General features: G+C 39.2%; 1 protein-coding gene and 4 non-coding genes across 5 annotated transcripts; 4 read left to right on the forward strand and 1 right to left on the reverse strand.

Annotated features, from left to right (window-relative positions):
* Positions 1–390: 390 nt before the first annotated feature.
* Positions 391–8,572, reverse strand: LOC134820932 (homeobox protein DTH-1-like). The gene is made up of 6 exons (XM_063831597.1): positions 8,285–8,572; positions 2,594–2,634; positions 2,201–2,296; positions 1,897–1,975; positions 1,425–1,616; positions 391–1,261 (listed from the first exon to the last, which is right to left on the reverse strand). The coding sequence occupies exons 1-6, from the start codon at positions 8,496–8,498 to the stop codon at positions 1,200–1,202; spliced, it is 684 nt and encodes a 227-aa protein (XP_063687667.1). The 5' UTR covers positions 8,499–8,572; the 3' UTR covers positions 391–1,199.
* Positions 8,573–17,062: 8,490 nt separating this feature from the next.
* On the forward strand, positions 17,063–17,144 carry Trnas-uga (transfer RNA serine (anticodon UGA)). The gene has a single exon. It is a non-coding gene; the product is annotated as a tRNA-Ser (tRNA).
* Positions 17,145–17,216: 72 nt separating this feature from the next.
* Trnas-uga (transfer RNA serine (anticodon UGA)) lies at positions 17,217–17,298 on the forward strand. The gene has a single exon. It is a non-coding gene; the product is annotated as a tRNA-Ser (tRNA).
* A 65-nt stretch (positions 17,299–17,363) lies between these two features.
* Trnas-uga (transfer RNA serine (anticodon UGA)) lies at positions 17,364–17,445 on the forward strand. Its single transcript has one exon. It is a non-coding gene; the product is annotated as a tRNA-Ser (tRNA).
* A 73-nt stretch (positions 17,446–17,518) lies between these two features.
* Positions 17,519–17,610, forward strand: Trnas-uga (transfer RNA serine (anticodon UGA)). Its single transcript has one exon. It is a non-coding gene; the product is annotated as a tRNA-Ser (tRNA).
* Positions 17,611–19,215: the final 1,605 nt, after the last annotated feature.

Below are 19,215 nucleotides of genomic sequence, written 5' to 3' on the forward strand. Positions count from 1 at the left end.
ATCCGCTATGCTATCAACTATACCTATAAGGAGTACAAAACACGGTTCAGAGATGAAGAATCGTCCGGATCGAAGAAGAGAAGGAGAAGAAGTAAAGATAAGAACAATAACTTCCTTAATAGTGACAGGGGTGGTAGAAAGGGTGGGGCACATGTCCCAGGGATTTGCAGCAAACGCCTGAAGAAAACAAAACTTTCACCCTCGGCAGAACGCTCGAAGAGCCACAACTCGTCTTCAGAGGGTATAAATGGAGCAGGAGAAGATGGCATAAGTGCATTTGATATGAACGGTCAGAATAATGTCTTAAAGCTGATATAATTTTTGATCTTTTTAATTTAATTTTTAGCTCCGTGGCCTATAAAATGTTAAGGAGAAATCAGAAACAGTTCTAAAGGAATGCATAAAAAGTCTAATATTTTTACAATAATCTCAAAACATGCAGACACATTAAATCTTATTATCTAAATCTAAAAGACATTCCACCACTCGGTTTTAACTCTGATATCAGGAGATATTTTAAAATTTATTTTGTAAGGTTCCGGTTTATATACCAAGTTTAATTGAATTTGCCCTATCGTTTAAAATAGAAATGATAAAGCCCCAATTCTCATTTTAAACAAGGTATCATACTTTAAACAAATGTACACGCATACTTTAACACTAATCAAAATCATTTGAAAATGGATACGATAAAGCCAGTTCTGTGTTAAAAACACTCGAATTGTAGCTGGATAAAGAGAGTTAAAAATGAGTCTAGGAAACATCATGAAATATTCAGTATCAAGGGTGCCTTCAGCCTACAACGTACCACGGATCACACGGCCAGTATCACATGTAAAACTGTATTAACGAGGTATAGCAAATAAAAATCAAATTATTTCAAAGATCAGAGACCTGATTCATCCAGGTCAAGAAATTTATCTCAAATAATCACTCGGATTCAAAAACCATCACTAAAATAAAACAATATAGTTCACTATCGCTAATACTAAAACATATCATTAAGTCGTCTATAAATTCTTGCATGTACACACAGAATGAAAGGTCATAACCGATCAGTTTTTAAAGTCCAGGCGATCTTAAATGCCTAATATAACTGATTTCTCCGGTGGTTCATCGTCTACTTTTTGGCTTGCAGTTCTCCACTGTCTTTGTGTGAGCTAGGGGTGTGAGCTAGGGGTGCTAGATGTTTCCTTCATTTATTGGAAGGACCACCCGAGGTTAAATGTTGGAGTACTGAAGGCTGGCTTCGTTGTTTTTCCTTTTGAGAGGGAGCCCGGTTTTAGTATTCAAGTAATAAAATAATAATAATATTAGAATAAATAAGCTATGCTTTCAAAACCACTTGAAAACTGGTTGAGTTATAATTTGAACTTTTTGACCCTTCACGACCGAGTCTTTGAATTGAAATCATGATCACTTACCCCCAAATAATCCCAAGTCCTTGCCAAGATAGTTAGTGTTAGCGTTGAGTCTGAGGTTGTGAGAGAGGAAGTTGTTTCCGTGGAGGGTGGAGCTGTTGTTGGAGCTCATCAGTCTGTCGTTGTAGGAGCTGTTCGGTTTGACGTAGGGCTGTGCAGCTGCGCTGTAGGATAGCGACCTACCGTAACTGTGATCTGAGAGGTATGGAGGGTTAGGACGTTAGGTCGCTCGTTCTTAACTTGGTAACCTGGTAGCCTGGTAACCTGGTAACCTGGTAACCTGGTAACCTGGTAACCTGGTAACCTGGTAACCTGGAGTGGAGTCTGCCAGCAATTTAAAGAAAACGTTCCATGAAGATGGCTGTAAACAATAAACATGTAGATAATCTCATTAGCTTAAACTTTAAATCTAATGGTCCGGAGTGAGGATACTCTGATCGCACCGGCGTTTATCTATCTATAGGTTTAAACTCACTCGAAAAGCCAGTTGAAAACATAGTCGTCTGAACGGTTTTGTTGTCCTTAGCCCGGAAATTCTGCCATTTCCTCTTAACCTGAATAAAGTACATTTTTTAGCATTCATCACGATTCTATCTTCCTGCTAAAGATGAATATAACGAACATTACACTACCCCCAGTAGCCTAGTTGAACCGGAAAATTACCCCAAAATAGATCGTCTGGTAGATGAGTAAGGTAACGAGAAGAAACAAACACTTAAGGTCGCAAGTACTCAACTCTTCGCCGCAGTGAGAGTTAGTAATACTGATATAATAATCACCTGGGCTGGGGTCAGGTTAAATTGTTTTGCAATTTCGTCACGTTCTCCTCCATCCAGGTACCGTTTATGATCGAAAATATTTCGCATCCCCTTGTTCTGAAAAGTAGGGATTGGTTAAGTTGAGGTGAAGATCCGGAGAGTGGAATGCTATGTCTGGCAAAAATTCCGAAGTCAAGTCGTGGTCAATATATATTTAATATTTATGTTATAGATGCAAAGTTTTTCTGATTCTTTCTTAATGGCTTTTTAAAGATCAGATCACGTAAATATAAAATCTGTCGACAGAAAAGGTCAAGTATGAATAATTACAATAATTACTATAATTATAATAATCATTGCACGTAAAATAAAAGTTAATAATACGGATAAGATCATTATGAACAATGCACATACCTGTATTTCTGTGAAGGTAGTACGTTTCCTCTCTTTTTGTCCTGGGATAATTCAATTGGTAAGTGCCCACTAAAGGCGAAAATAATTATGATCATTTATGGCCGTAAAATTACATCTATATAAACTATTAGAAGCAATTTTCGACGAATAAAAATAAAACTGGCACCGTATTAATATCGTAATAATCCCCGGAAAATTTGTCATCGAACCTTAAATTTCTAATTTGATCTTTAATAAGCGCTAGTGCTGGTAACAACGTCAACTGTAATTCCTTTAATTTTTTGTAAATACGATCGAAAATCTAATTTCTTAAAACAGTAAATTTTCACCAATAATATTCCAGTATGCCCTAAACATCAAGCTTAGTAACGTGGAAATTTTTACCCTAATTCTTTACAAAATTCGAAGGTAAACTCGCCTTTAATTCTTAATTTTTCGTCGACACGCCAATGAAGAGATGGATATATTTCATTCCAAAGTATTGTTAACCCCCACGTATAGAGGCTCCTGATACTTTATTTTATCTCACGAATCACACAGAAAATGCCTGTTAAGTGGATACGTCGCTATTTTTATTGTGTTATACTGAGTACAGGTAACAGGATAATATCATTAGACGTACTTAAGAAAACGAGCCGTCTTGTTTTGACTGGAGATACGGGTACCGGATAATATCTAGCTGGCTGCCCTCTCACACGTGCCCGGGGTCGCGGGGGTTTAATTGAATAAAGGAGTTACAGATTAGCAGGTACTTGAAAAGGAGATAACCAGACGCCAAGCTATTACCTAAGACGTGAAACCATGTCATCTGGACTCCAGATTGAAATCCAGAAAATGGTTCAAACAATTGCTCAATTGGTAAAACGTGAAAACGTTTAAGAGTTTATCGACCATGGAAAATGGAAGCCCAGATAATGTGGTCAATGTCGCCAGCTGTGGAGGGTTATATCTTTTAATCTAATAAAAATTTATCAGGGAGAATTCCTCTGCACTAAAATGAGTGTTTTATTAATATGTCGTTATCACATCAATTTATCATATACTGAATAGGAGGCAGTTTGGCTATTAATGCCTTCAATCGGTCAATATTTTGAGATTTAGCACCGTTTTCTCGTTCTTGGTACGAATTGGAACGCAGTATCTTTAATTCTGGCTGTAAAGGTCCTAACGCCCTTGTTAGTCGCTCTCACATCCCGTCTCAGATCATGGAGTACCTGATTAACTTACCCCTAAACACACCTGATTTGAGAGAGCCCACGTGACCGAATACGGGGCTACCATTGGTGCGTGAGCTGCGCTGCACGCTCCGCGACCGGGGTACCAGGGGCGACGGATTGGGACGCACCTGGTCATTGGGAGCAATACTCTACAACAAACCAACTGTCACAATTCAGGCAATTCATTAACTAAAGACATTGACGAACTAAATTGTTTGTTTGTTTCTAAGGGCAATTGCCTGGTTAGCAGATTGTTCGTATAACAAGACGGAGTACCTTGCACGAAGGTCATATCTCTACTCCTCTCCAGACATATCAGCCGAAAGTTGGCCGGTTTGCCGATCATGGGTGGTCTTCCGGGCAAGCAGTCCACTGCTAATATGCTGAATGTCCAGGAACTTCAGCCCCTTCTTGCCCCAGAAAAATAGACAGTCCTATTAGTAGGCAGACTGGAGCTAGCAGGCAGGAATTTAGACATATGACCAGGCGTTTACAAGCCCCTTAACTACTCTCTTTACCTTTGTCAACTCTTTATTATTATTATTTTTCAATTATACCCAGGTAGGGTGAGAGCATCCTGCTTACATGACTTTTCTGGGAAGTGCAGGATCCTGTTTATCAATCACTCATTAAGCTTTGAAACGCTCCACTGGGCTGCGAATCAAGGAGATCAGACCCAGATTTCTTGACGCAAAGTTTTACGCCAATATTATTAACCGTCTATCTAAGTCGAGGTCCCTACCAAAACTAGAAAAATTACGGTCAAGATTTGCCGATCATATGCAAGGCTTGAGGATTGGATGAGTGTGATATGATTAAATACTCGTTGGATCTTTCTCTCGACTAAGGGTAAAAATTAAGTTATAAATTGCTTCTACTGAGTAGAAATAATGTAGACATTGACACAAAGCATTGGAACGAATTGGTGCGGTGGTCTAATTAGTTTCAGGTGTATACTGATCATATTTAGATATAGATCTGGGCTCCTTGAAGATCTTGCGGTGCTTTTAATGCTAATACAGCACCTCAAAGTAGTTTTCAGGTCCAATTGGAGATAACTATGTGGTATTCAGCAGCTAATAGGGCAGAATTAGTGTCTTGCCTTGTTTTGCAATCAATTTCCTGGTGACATTCCGATATCTACAACTAGGACTTGGTAATTTTCTCTTGACCGTGACAGTGAAGAGGGGAAGTCAATCATCTGAGTGATTTCAGTCAAAATTTGGGTCAACCGATCGAATTGAGTTTCGGATCTACTAGACAAATTCTACTTCGCGCCCGACAGATGTCTTTTTATTATGATCAATAAAGAAGAAATAAAACATGGCAAATTGCTCCATTCTTAAATTTTTTGCGTCTAATTATCTAAAAGTTAAAGTCTAGACCCACAAATTGTTATTTATTTATTTTGAGTCTATTACAAATATAGAAACAGGGTGAACAAAAATTTCCACGGTTTGGGATTCGTTGTAAAATTTATAAATAGATGAATATAACTCCATTTGCCATTGAGTCTACTGACATGCTAGGCTGGAACCCAAAAAATAGCCGTTCTAGCCATCAATATTTTAGTATTTCCCCATATGACTGTCTGAACCCTGTGGTAGCCAACGACGGGAGCTGCCAGAACTAACTTGGATGTACTTTATTAGCCCATAATTTTCTAATTTTTAAATCCATAATTGTTGTAAATCGATCTGAGTCGATCGAAATTAATCCGGAAAAAACCTGTGCAAACCTTTCCTCTTCTTACATAGCTGATCGATCAGGGCAGTATTTTTGTGACAGCTTGGAAAACTAATTGGAAGTTGGTCATGTTTTTAAAGCGAAATGCCTTTCAGGGAACTGTTCATCTGGTTGCCGTATACGGGGTATCTAACCCGATAATTTGGGCACAAGTACTCTACAAATTAAATCTGAATCCCTGGAATGGTCATTATTGTGGGATTAATCGCCGGTTTCCGACACTACAGTGTGCGTCAAGTTGCAAATGTCATCAGAAAACGATTACCTAATCCCTTGATAGGATCGCTTATTTTATTATGTAACAACGCTACTAAGCATCTTTATATTAAAATTCCTCTCCGAGCAAGTCAGATTTTAATTATAGTAAGGACCTGCGGACTGTTGATGCAAATTAAAGACAATATTGGGTCGGACCAGGCAATCAGATCGTACCGATGACTAAGGTACTAGTTTGTCGTACTCAGGTCTAGTTGGAATCCGACGATTGTCTAAAAAAGTTAACCTCGTGACAAATTCAACGCCATTTTGACAGATTGCAGGGATAAAAAGCAAGATGTCGTGAAGTTGGGAAAAGTATCAACAAGTTAGGAAACGGATCGACAGTCATCCGGAAACCTCAGTGTCTATTTGCGATAGACAGCAATATTAAATAAAGAAAAGTTGCCTAGTCCCGGATTTGTGTTGATGAATCGATAAGAATTAATTATCAGATGGATTGGAGCTAGGGAGAGCGAAGTTTGTGATCGAGCGTCCGCCGCTCCAGATTTTTGCAATCAGACAAAACCTCTCCCTGCGCTAAATTTTCTGACGACGGCGAAACACAGAAAAAAACTGTTTAAGAATTAGGAGTAAATTTCATTGCATCTGTCAATCAGATCTTTGAGCAGGCAGCATGACTTAAATGTTTATTTCGGGAAAACCGTACAAATTGTGTACAACTGGTGAGATTTCATGATCATCATGGATCTCAGACTGAAATAAAAAGGACAAAATTTGGTCGGTCAAAATGCGAGCGTTCATCTTAGATCAAAATACGTGGGAATTATTTAAACAATTTAAGGTGAAAATTGTGTCGAAAATGTATTGAGCCAAGAGAATTCTCACTTAAATGTTTCCAATTGAGGCTTATCATTATCTAAATAAACATAATATTCGTTATTCTGTTTTTTTATCTGCACAACCTTATATCTTTAGAGACAAAATATGGAACAACAGAAAACACCATGACTTATAGCTGGACCGACAAATGATGTGAGCGACTAAAGATAAGAAATACCAATACGTTTCAAACTTATCTTTATTCTGATCGAAATCTTAAAATTCATTGAATCTATATTTTGAGGTTTGTGTGTAGTATGAAGGAAGCTTGATATACCTTTATATCCGGATAATGAAGATTCGAACATTAGTTATTCACAAAAAATCATACAATGGCAGATTGGTTTTCTGTCTTCAAGTCACAACTTTTATTCTTTGATTTAATAATGATAATGAAGCCCTTGTACGAAGTAGCCAAAGCTATATTTGTATGGGGAAACTGTATCAACTGAGGTTGTAAAATAATTTTTTGGGGACGTAAAAGATCAATACTTATCGTTGACAGTAATAATAGTGATACACCTGGTAATCTTAAGGCTCAAATCATACTCAGACCTTGATATGGGAATATATGGGAACGTAAAAGAAAAATAAATTGACTATGATTATCATAGAGATTGGAGGTTTCTTGCCGAACAGAAGTTCAGTGTTTAGTTTTTGCTATTTCGGAACAGTCCTCTTTGAACTGGGGTTACCTTTGATAACGAGTGATTATTAATTTGTCAGACTTATCGGCTCTAAATTTGCCGGTCCTAAGTTTGCTAATCACATCTTTTGCGGTAGTACTCAGAGCCGACCATACATAAAGCTGGTTACTTTTTGGACGGCAGAACTTTGAAGCGTTTCGATCTTTTGATTTATGTATTGATAGTGCTGGCTATTATGAATTATCTATTCGATTCAAATGAAATAGCGTGATTCTGAACTGAGTCTTTTATACTATGCTGTAATGTTGCTATATTGGTTCTTTGTATACGTCATCTTTCCTAATGTTATGTCCAAACTTATTTAAAAATTGTTCAATTTAATCAACAAATTGAATCTGAGAAAATCGAGAGATGACGCATTTGATAAACATTTTGCGGAACTTGAGACCCGCAAACTTTAGGTAGATAAGTCATCCACTATTGACAGACACAACAAAAACTGATCAACGGCAAAAATGTATCATCCATTTGCACCTTGCATGATGACCTCAAAGGAATCAACCAAACAAAAAGTAACGATTGGTTGTAAGAGACGCGATTTGTAAATGTTACATCGGACGGTACGTTGCGAACAAAGGTAGGCTAGTTATCAGCTACTAAAAAAATTAACAGAAATTGCATCTAATGATGATCATAAAAGTCGTACCGAAAACCATTCACACAAATGTTGAGCTCGTACACAGTACAAATTTGGAGACTGCTTAAAGTTGAACTTGAAATCACAGCTCAAGAAAGTGTCACTTATAGATTGCTCAATGAAATAAATTCTACAGACACCGCTTAATAAAACTTCACCGCTTAAAAAAAGTGGATTACGGACAAAAAAACTTAGAGGTAGACTGAGGTTTCATTGCGAATAAATCTCATTTTGTGAAATTTTAAAACTAAATTTCCCTAAGAGTGTGTGTATAACAGAAACTAACCGAATGTTGAAGACATTGAGAGTTGCTGCTGTCTCTGACTTTCATGACATCTGCACCGACACTTGTCCGTGTTGAATCCTCTCATCAAATGTTTGTCTAGGGGACAGCCGCAGCATCCTCGAGTGTTCCTTGATTCCTGCTTTTGTGGCTTGCTTTTGTTTCGACCGAGCAGATTGTCGATGCTAAAGGCTCCAAGTCCGGATTGTCCACTCATGGTGATATTAAAGTAAAAGTGTGGTTTAATAAGGTATTATAAGCGAAAGCAAAGAGTAAGAGAGCGAATTGATCGGGAGGATATCGTAAACCTTGTTTAGCGGCCCAGTAAACGCGTGACATACCGAAGTGTTTACCAATCGCTGATCAGTGTCTCGCAAAACGTTGACCAGTCACGTGATCTCACCCTCCCGCTCGCTTGACCAATCAGAGGGGTTCACGTGTTTTTGCCATGGCGACCAATGGCGGGTCGGCGGAACTTCACGTGCGTTTACCGTCAAGGTTGTTCAGCCCCAACAGGTCTGGGTAGCAGCAGTCTGATTAGGTTATATGTGGCTAGAAAACATTATCTAGAGCCCGGGGTTGAGCGATATACTCGGCTACCTACTTACAAACTGCTCTCATTATCTTTGTGCTACTTGGAGGCGTATCAGAAGTTTATTGCCGGCAAGACAAGTAAATTGTTTGCATCACCCCAGTACCAACCTTGCCATCATATCACGACATTTAATTCACCTTGTTATTGAATTGTAAATGGGTTATAATCATATCCAGTGAAGGCTGGTGGACTAAAGTCCGTGTCAGATAAGTGGAGCAGTATCACTACTCGGTACTTTCCACTTATTTCATGTTTTTACGGTCATTAACATTATTTACAGGGAAACAAAGCATGTCTAATTTTACGTAATGATCTAAAAATGAATAAACCAATTTTTATAGCTTTAGCGTAATTGATTTGTATTAGTGGGCGTTAGTATCATTATACATATTTAGACGATCCTCCTGCCACTGCTACGATTCCAAATAACTTTCTGATAGATTTTACGCGATTGATCTAATCGTGCTGCGATGATTTGGGTGCTATAATTAAGAGACAAAGAGTTTAACCGACGAATACCCTTCTGTGCAACTATATACTTTGGGGGCAATCGAATGAACCGTATATCGTAATTTGACTTTAATCAACGGAGCTAAATAGGTATAATTTACTATATTTTACTATGTTTATAGACTCGTTACTGTTAGGAGTATCCACGTTTTGTAATTCAATAATCATTTCCAGTCATTAACTTTCCACCGGAAAAACTTTGGTATTTTTTATTTTCAGAGGCTTTAATTCTCAGTAGTTATAAAAAAGTACTGAGAAGAGAATGAACCGTATATCGTAATTTGACTTTAATCAAAGGAGCTAAAAGGTATAATTTACTGTATTTTACTATGTTTATAGACTCGTTATTGTTAGGAGTATCCACGTTTTGTAATTCAATAATCATTATATATATATTACCAGTCATTAATCTTCTATCGGGAAAAGTTTGTATTTATTCTATTTTCAGAGAGTTTCCTCGGTACTAATGACAAGTTGACCATTTTATCTCAAGGCCACTGCTACCAGCTAAAATGTGCACAATAAGTTTACCACGGGCGTTAAGGACGGCACCATCTAAAACTTTAAAGCCAGGCATTGATTCTGAAATACTTAACAGGCTTTAGTCTTAAAATTGGCCACCTCACCATGTTTAATGTCCCCGAAAAGTTTAGTACCCATTTTAGTACCCCCTAGGTTTTAAAAGAAGACCTACAAACAAACATACTTGTCACTTCCTCAAAGGTTTTAACTGGAACTAAGGTGGAAGTGATAATAGCACATTAAAAGTTTCCATTTGGTGTAAATCTTGTGTTAATGGTCTTAAATACGTGCCATGGCTGAGCCACCAGGTACCAGGGTCTCGCTTTAATTGAATTCTTCCCCCCGTAAGGTTACAAGATTGTGAAAGTAATGGGTTTCAAATAAACAGACCTTTACTGATTATCAATAAAGGAAATATCGGAAACATTCCCCCCTTACAATGCCCCTCCTTAATATATACTGTCCTGGTATCCGGGTCATTTTATAATCCTCATAAAATGAGTGTTGTTTGTGACATCAGAGTCCTTAATTTATTAGTTTAAAGATACATTAGATCAACGTTTTAAACCTGTTCAAATCTTAATTTGTATCTCATTAAACTTAAATGAAATACTCTAATTTTCCACTTACTTAAATATTGATCCTATATTAGAATTTTCTAGTATATCAGAAAAATGCTGACTTAATGGTTGAAACTTTTAAAATTAAGTTTATCTATGACGTATCAGAGCAAATACCAAAGCTTATCAATGACTTTCGCCTTTTTTCCCTAATTTCAGACTGAAAGGCAAGTTTTACCTCTAATATCGATAAAGTTATAACGCCGTACCCCTCTATACCTTGTACAATTGTGGACATGATTGGGCGTGGGCAAGCAGTCGACAAAAATCACTGAGTTGTTATCTTCGGGCATGATTTGACTTGAAGCCTAGTTTCCATAAAATGCCCCTCAAGCAATTCTTCTGAATCTAAACGAGGACGAGTAATAACTAAAGCTCATACCTAAGTGACAATGACTTGTGATAATGATATCATGCTCACATTATAACAATAATTTAAGTCATCGCTCTTCGTCATCCCTATCTAGATTGATTTTTCACCAGTTTACTGGCACCTGTTCAAACTTCATGTCTCTTCACCAGTTTACTGGCACCTGTTCAAACTTCATGTCTCTTCACCTGGCCATCTCAATCAGAACAGTTACTTCTATACTACAGCGATATTGACACGCTTGAACTCAATTGTATCAAGGGACATGATAAGGGAAGATCTAATCATTGCCAATCAGAGCAGCACTACTCAGCAGCGGGGGGTGATAGAGATACGATACTTGTCTGCATCTCCAGATCTGCCCGTCCAGGAAGTATTAGACCGTGGCGGGTCAAATTTAATCCCTGATGTCTAACTGATGTCAAATCCTCAGTTCATTAAGGCTGGTAAAAGTACGGGGCTCACTGCTTCCACTAAGATGACACTGTCTCATTGAACTATATATATCTCCTTGTATTCGATCAAGATCATAAGCCATATTGTATTTAGATAGGTTGGTGTTTACTCGCTCACAAAAACGATCCTTTGAGTAGGCATGATTTCCTGCTCCGAGTAGCATTTTATTGGATATATTCACGATATAAAATCATTGCACTATCTCTGCGAAGGGGCGGTTATGAGTGACCTAATAAATCCTGACTGATTTAGTGACACTGAGACTCTAACATATTTTGGTGAGTATTATTTAGTTTTCTCATTACAAGGTTTAAACTTTCTGTTTTTACAGTTACAGTAAAGTTCGTCTGCACAGAACCAGATACCCGTGTCAATAAAACCATTGTACGCCTGTCTGGTGTTGTACGCGTGCGCCCAGGTTGATCCCGGACCATTTTGAAAACCAAATGTGTGCAGCAATGGTAGTTGTGACCTCACTAGTTAGTGTCGGTGTGACTGCCCTCGTAATTTGTGTCAGTCCCGAAATAACTGAATCAGCATGGGCACAGTTTCTATCTGTCGCAGTTAGGTTGTCACGGTTTAGAGAAGTCCGCATTTGGGAAGTTTAAAATGATTGGCTGGCCAGGAGAGCAAGGAGGACGGTGGTTGGTGAATTTAGGTGAAGCCTTACAAAAGAGTTTGAAACAATATTGAATTAGTGTTCCATTCTAAAGTACTTGAAAATTGTTTAAGTACGTAATCAGGGACACGCGACTAAGGACGATAAGAATTTCTCCGTCACGAAAGTAGTTCTCCTGTCATAAGGTAATCCCACCTGCCATGTTTAAAAATTCAATATAATATGATCTGAGTCAGTGCCCGGGGGAGAGGAGGAGAAGGAGCAGCAGACGGACTCGTCCAGACAACAGACAATGTCTGTCAAGTAAACACATTCGCTGTCCCTATTACAGAGTAAACCTGGAAGGGACTGAATGGTACTTACTTACTTAACTAATGTACCCTAATTATGATCAATTCATCTAATTATGTCGTCTAAAGACATAAGTATATTTGTACCAACACAGTGTATCTGTAACTTGAAGTCTCGATCTGAAGGGCTGCTAAAAGCATTGCACGCACTGTTATGTTATCAATAATGGCCCGTCCGAAAGGATCGACAGCGAATGATTTGGCTAAAGTTGAATTAGCGAGCTGGACATATAACCCGGTAATAAGTCAATAGGATGGTCCTCCTGCGAATTGCCCTCGATTGCTGCAAATTATTTTCAAAATTCTGTTAATTCACTTACTAAGAATTGTCGGATGGATTTTAGCACTAATCAAGGGCGGATGGGGACCGATAAATGAGCAGGAATTTCTTGAGTGATTTAACCCTGTTTGGTACGTAGGATTACCTCCTGCTGCTGTTGACCAAACGGATCAAGTCCTCACACGCACACGTGCCATTGACAAATGTTTACCCTCTGCGGAGATTTTAAAGACAGGACGTCTCTTCAAAATTATCCCTTACGTTTTCATCATTCCCACCGAATTCTACGTAAAGTTGAGGTTGTCGGCGTTAAGTTTAACCTTTAAATCAACCTCCCCGATGATTGTGAATGTAAATTTTACTCTGACAATCGAAAATTTGATCCAAAGGCATTATGATTGTCGCCAAGTGGTTGGAAAAACAAATAGCCCCCTAATTCACATAATCAGCGGTCACCTGCAATTCATTATTACGATATCACCACTCAAGTTCTGATCTGGCTAGCGTAGTACTTTAATTTCCGATCCACCAATCGTTTCTCATCTACTACCGTGGTCGGGAAATTTAGACCCCTGCTCACGGATACGCCTACAAGTCGACTTTAAACCGGAACTGATAACGAGAATGTCCATTTTTCAGCTGACGGTTATAGCCGCAAGATACAGCTGTGATCAAACCGACTCCATGAAGGGCCGGTATTTAGAATTGAGAAGAAAGGATTTATTTGTGAGGGGATGTGGATAATATAAGTGTTGTTAAAACATTTAAACGTGATTAAGGTTGATAAGTATAGGATTATGTGCTGGAGGTGACATAACCTTCAATACTTGTGAACAGGCGGTCTCGATAACCAATCCGTCGCTATATGATGATGCTGTACAAATTTAAACATGGTTTATTCCGATGGAATATGATTGAATTTGGAGCATAGGAGAGGTCGTGGCTTGATAAGGAAACTGTGAATTGCTTCAACAATTGGTATGTATAATTCGATTAGACTTAGAACATACTTTCTGGGCAGGTTTTTGTGAGCAGGCAACTCCCATACCAGTAACGTATTGTTCTCAGTAGCCGACGGAAAGTCACCCCGAACTCGCTGGAGATAAGGGGAGTAGGGCAATTCTTCACTTCAAACTATAAGGTGTTAAATATTGGCGAAATATTATATCATAATTCCGGGCTTAAATGCTGGAAATTGGTCTCAATCAACTCAAATTCAATTTATGAATCATGGATTGGTTCGATTGCACCATGTGAAAAATGGGGGGATGATTATCAGAAGTCATCGGTATTTGATAGGAATCTGATCGGCCGGCCAGGACTTGGTATTAAGCCAGCCATTCTGTCCTTCCGTGAAGGACGGAGGTATGGCTGTTAACGTAATGAGTCAATGCAGAAGTAGCAGCGTGAGGAAAGCTGAATCTCTAATCTCAGATATTCATATCCTGGGTCCAATAATACCTGGTACCTGGTTCCTGGGAGTAGGTCCCTGCTCAGTGCTTGAACGAGTTTTATTTTCGGGGCAAGTAGCATTATCGGGCGTGTACTCGTCACGGCAATTGCCCGGTTACGCTCTGAAAGAAAATCAGCTCAGCCGATTTTCAACTTTGGGCTGAATACTGGTCCCGTCAAAGCTGCAAATCAGTGACAAATTTCTGTCGGGGTTTTTGCCAAAACTTAAATTTCAAAGCGTTAACATCACAAAGAATTAGGTCTTAGCCATGTTTAGCATTTTTATCACTCACTTTGTCAAGAAATATATTCAGTGGAGGTTCCCTATTGTTTGCGGGGGACTCAGAGTATGAACCTTATAGCTACTTTGATTATATTTATACTAGCACATACATCACCATTTTGTAGAGGTATATTGATTTCTAGACTTGTCAGTGACCGGGAGGGCGGATCAAAATTCAGGAATCAGGTCGGTTGACAACTTGGATAAGCGGTAACGAATAACAACTAATTGAACTGCAGACATCCTGAGTTTGAAAGTATTCATTTGAGCGGATTCCGATGACTATTGGGTGCCTTTCAAGTCTAAAAACTTATTAGAAAATATCCCACCCGATTTTTCTCCCCGTTGAATTTGAAGATTACACATTTGGAGTTCAACCGTTCTTATACCTAGACACATGTTTTACTTTAACGTATTCCAGTAGGATTGGGCCCGCGATGCTAATAAGAGGAGTCACTAATGGCAATGTGCCCAATATCAAGTTATTTGAACGTCTCAAGTCTCAAGTCTCAACTCTCATTGACCGACTTCATTTGTAAAGCTCCTTTTGTCTTTCCATGAGCCTTTGTTCTTGCGAACAAACAACTACTTCATAACAAGGCTTTGTGTCTCATAACAGTGTGTCTTTGGTGTTATCATTACAAAAGATTCACTGTTCGGATAACTTTCCAACAACAATATAAAATTGTCTGTCCCCACGAGACCCCATAATTGTATCTGGCATTCAGTTGTTTCTCTCCTAAAAAGCTTGTCTGTTGTAGTATAACGGCCATTATCATGTGAAGATATGCGATAACAATAATCCTGATTTCAACCTGTCAGTCTGCAAACCCATACGAAACATGTATCAAAGCAGGCAATTATAAGGAATATCGTGGTACTGAAAGCACAACAGTCAACGGTGTGAAATATCAAGCTTGGGACTCACAGTCCCCCCACGAACACACCCGTACCGCTGAAAATTACCCGGACACTGGATTGGAAGCGAACTTCTGCAGAGACCCTGATGACGAGCCAGGAGTTTGGAGCTATACTACAGACAGTGAAGTCAGGTGGGACTACTGTGATATACCCACGTGCTTTACCACTGATGCCTCCCAGATCTGCTCCGAGGGCAAGCAGAAGGATTACAGGGGAGTTATCAGCACGAGTATCTCAGGAGTTAGGTGCCAGGCGTGGGAGTCAGGATACCCTCATTCTCACACCAGGGTTCCGGCTAATTACCCCGAGTTCGATCTTGAGGCCAACTATTGTCGAAACCCTGGTTTTTACTTAATCTTATCACAATTACCGATTTAAGGTTCTTTAATTAACCCGGGAAATAATTCTTGTGGTTATTAAGTTGGGAACCAGACATATTATCCCTCGAAATTTTATCCACCCGCTATTTATCAAGGGTTCTAGATTTAGAGTTTAGGTTACTGTTGTTAGGGTTATGGTTAGGGTTGGGGTTGGGGCACGATTGTGAGTGGGTGTTAAGTCACGTTAAAGGGTGTGAGTGGGTGTTAAGTCACGTTTTTGGCTGAGTATTGGGGGTTTAAACGTAGTAAGTGATAACACTATGTAATCCATTCCAGATGATGAGATGAGTGCGTGGTGTTACACCATGGACAGTAACAAGCGTTGGGAGTACCTTCTACTAACTGCGAAGAGAGAAAACGGCAGATTAACGCGATGCCTCAGATAGAAGGTGTTCGGATAACAGTCAAGGTTGGAAGTGCGACCAAGAACCTGGCTGTCAAGAAGGATGTCGAGTATGAAACCTTCTGGTGTCTGTTTCTTGGGAGTTGTAACGAATTGATTGTTGACGATTCTACTGTAACTCTGTGGAACGTTATACCCTTTAAATTTGAAGAAATTCAGTGTTACAGGATAGAAAAGGCCAGTGGCCGTCTATCTGGCTTGTCCATCAATGCAGAGTTTCCACAAGTCTCATCAAAACAGGCGGTGACTCTAAATCAACCTGAAAACAGAGAAAACTGCTGGGAATTCGTTCCCGTAGGTGAAAACATTTTCAAGATCAGGAAGAGGTTGGGGAATGAGAATGGAAAGATGTTGACATCAGTTCAAGCTGATGGTGGCGAGTCGTATTCTTTTGTGGCGATGTCTAAGGTTGAATCTAACAACGTCAGTTTGTGGCAACTAACTAAAGTGTAAACATTCGATAACGGGCAATGTCCGCCCATAACGTATAACTATTTACCATGTCAGAAATGTTAAAGAACACGACCAACACATCTGACATCGTGTACCTCGATTAACTGGCCCTTATCAAACCGGAGCACTTTGTTGCCGAACTGACCAGACCTTTAACGCAGCTACCACATTTCATGTTTTGTTAGCCCGAAATTCGCAGATAGACTATAAGTATTATAGAAGGAGGTTACCATGATTAAGTAGCTCAAGCTGTCGAGATTTTGCTGTTTGCGTTACTAATTTTTATTAGCAGTCTTAAATTAAAATATCAAGTTTATAAAATTATTGTCGTATATCATAATACTATAATTCTTACGTAGCAATTGGCTTGTGACTTGTACTTGTAGTCCCTATTAGTCTGTATTGATGACGATGTATTAGATACAATATTGTACACCGTACATAACATGGACATCAAGCAATGTGGACTGTTGTACAAATTGCAGCAACTCACACCAAAAGCTGTGCATATAGGAACGCGCAAATTGTTGATTGTTATATGTATAACAACAAATAATTAAAGGCATAGCATCGATGGCCGAGTGGTTAAGGCGTCAGACTTGAAATCTGATGGGCAATGCCCGCGCAGGTTCGAACCCTGCTCGATGCGATAATTTTGCAAATGATCAATGATGCGACTCCTGACCCCAGATTTGGAAGAAATTGTTACAGTTTTAACATAGCATCGATGGCCGAGTGGTTAAGGCGTCAGACTTGAAATCTGATGGGCAATGCCCGCGCAGGTTCGAACCCTGCTCGATGCGATACTTTTGCAACTGATTCGACTCCTGACCCCAGATTTGGAAGAATTTGTTACCGTTGTAATATAGCATCGATGGCCGAGTGGTTAAGGCGTCAGACTTGAAATCTGATGGGCAATGCCCGCGCAGGTTCGAACCCTGCTCGATGCGATACTTTTGCGACTGATGTGACTCCTGACCTAACCCCAGATTTGGAAGAATTAATTGTTACAGTTGTAATATAGCATCGATGGCTGATTGGTTAAACTTAAGGCGTCCGTCAGACTTGAAATCTGATGGGCAATGCCCGCGCAGGTTCGAACCCTGCTCGATGCGATAATTTTGCAAATGATCAATGATGCGATTCCTGACCCAAAATTTGGAAGAATTTGTTACAATTGTAAATGTAACATAGCATCGATGGCCAAGTGGTTGAGGCGTCACTTTCAAAAATCTGAAGTGCAATACCTGCGCAGGTTCGAATTGCCTGCTCGATGCGATCCTTTTGCAAATGATGCAATTATTTTGTACTAAAACTTTCCACGTTTGTCCACGTCTGACGTCGATCTTATCTCCAGATTTTTAAAAATTTCTAGACACAGTTGTAACATTGAGCATAAAATCAATGGTTGGATCGGACTTCGACGCGCCGTGCAAACTAGCATTCTTGCTTCACAAACTGAATTTCTTGCTTCGCATCGACGAGATGGTTGCAATTCAACGATCTAAAAGGGTTAACATTGTCAATTATCAATATTGATGACCGAAATTTGTTTATGGTAGGCAATGCATGATGCGCCATCGACAGTGAGCCGCGCGTGCCGACTGTAAAATGATTTTTTAGCGCTAATTTCGGCCAGCCCAAAATTCTTGAAACAAATGCGTGCGTATTAAGTAACCTTTCCTTATTTCAATTTTAACAAAAATTGGTTAGCTTACTCATAGACTTACAAGGAAAGTGTATTTTCCCCTATTTTACCCATTTGCATTACTATATCAATTCCGATATCCACCAAATTTTTCGAACAATTGTGAAAGCGGAAAGCCGTATTGAAAGGTTTTCACTAATTTTCAGAGTGATCTCATTCAAGGAACCGAAAATATAACAGAATAATACGACGAAAATCAACGAAGTACGCCAAATTACGCGACTTTTACACCAACTTTTGTCTTTCACTTTAGCTCCAAAAGCCGCGCACCATCAAATATAAATATATATTGTAGCGCGATGCGTTACTGTGCCGCGCCGCGCACTCAATAAGGCTTCTCACAGCTAGATCGGCAAAATGCGCTACTGTGCCGCGCCGAGCTGCCATGAATTGACATCGTCAATTAAAAATATATATAAAAATAAACTTGCTCGGATTTTTAAAATGTTTGTACCACTGCACTGTTTTCTAGAGACTGTGAGAATTTTCACAATACCAAATTTGTCATACCTTTTTGGAAAAATCAGGGAGTTTCGCTTAGGTGCCATATTTGATGCTGCGCGGCTTTTGTGTTTTGGAGCAAAAATAGCTGTAAAAGTCGCGTAATTTGACCAAATTCGTTGATTTTTGTCGTATTATTCGGATATATCTTTAGTTCCTTGAATGAGATCATTCTGAAAATTGGCGACGACCTTCCAGTAGGGCTTTCACAACTGTCCGAAAAATTTGGTGGATATCGGAGTTGATATAGAGATCAAAATGGGGCAAAATACGCTGCTTTTAGCTGTAACATAATGTTTGATAGTTGGATATGCTTTAAGTTTTTCGGACACTTTCTTGTAAGTTTATGAGTAAGCTTACCAATTTTTGTTGCAATTGCACCCCGGCGAACGCCGCGGGCTTCATATTGCTGCGCGTGTTAAAACAAATTTTCGGCATAAATTTGTCAGGAGATCGACTGTAATTCCGTTTACGAACCTTTTAAAGATATTTGACAGTGCCGATTCTATCC

The sequence above is a fragment of the Bolinopsis microptera genome, chromosome 9 (genome assembly GCF_026151205.1).
Source record: "Bolinopsis microptera isolate Bmic1 chromosome 9, MBARI_Bmic_1.0, whole genome shotgun sequence".
NCBI lineage: Eukaryota > Metazoa > Ctenophora > Tentaculata > Lobata > Bolinopsidae > Bolinopsis > Bolinopsis microptera.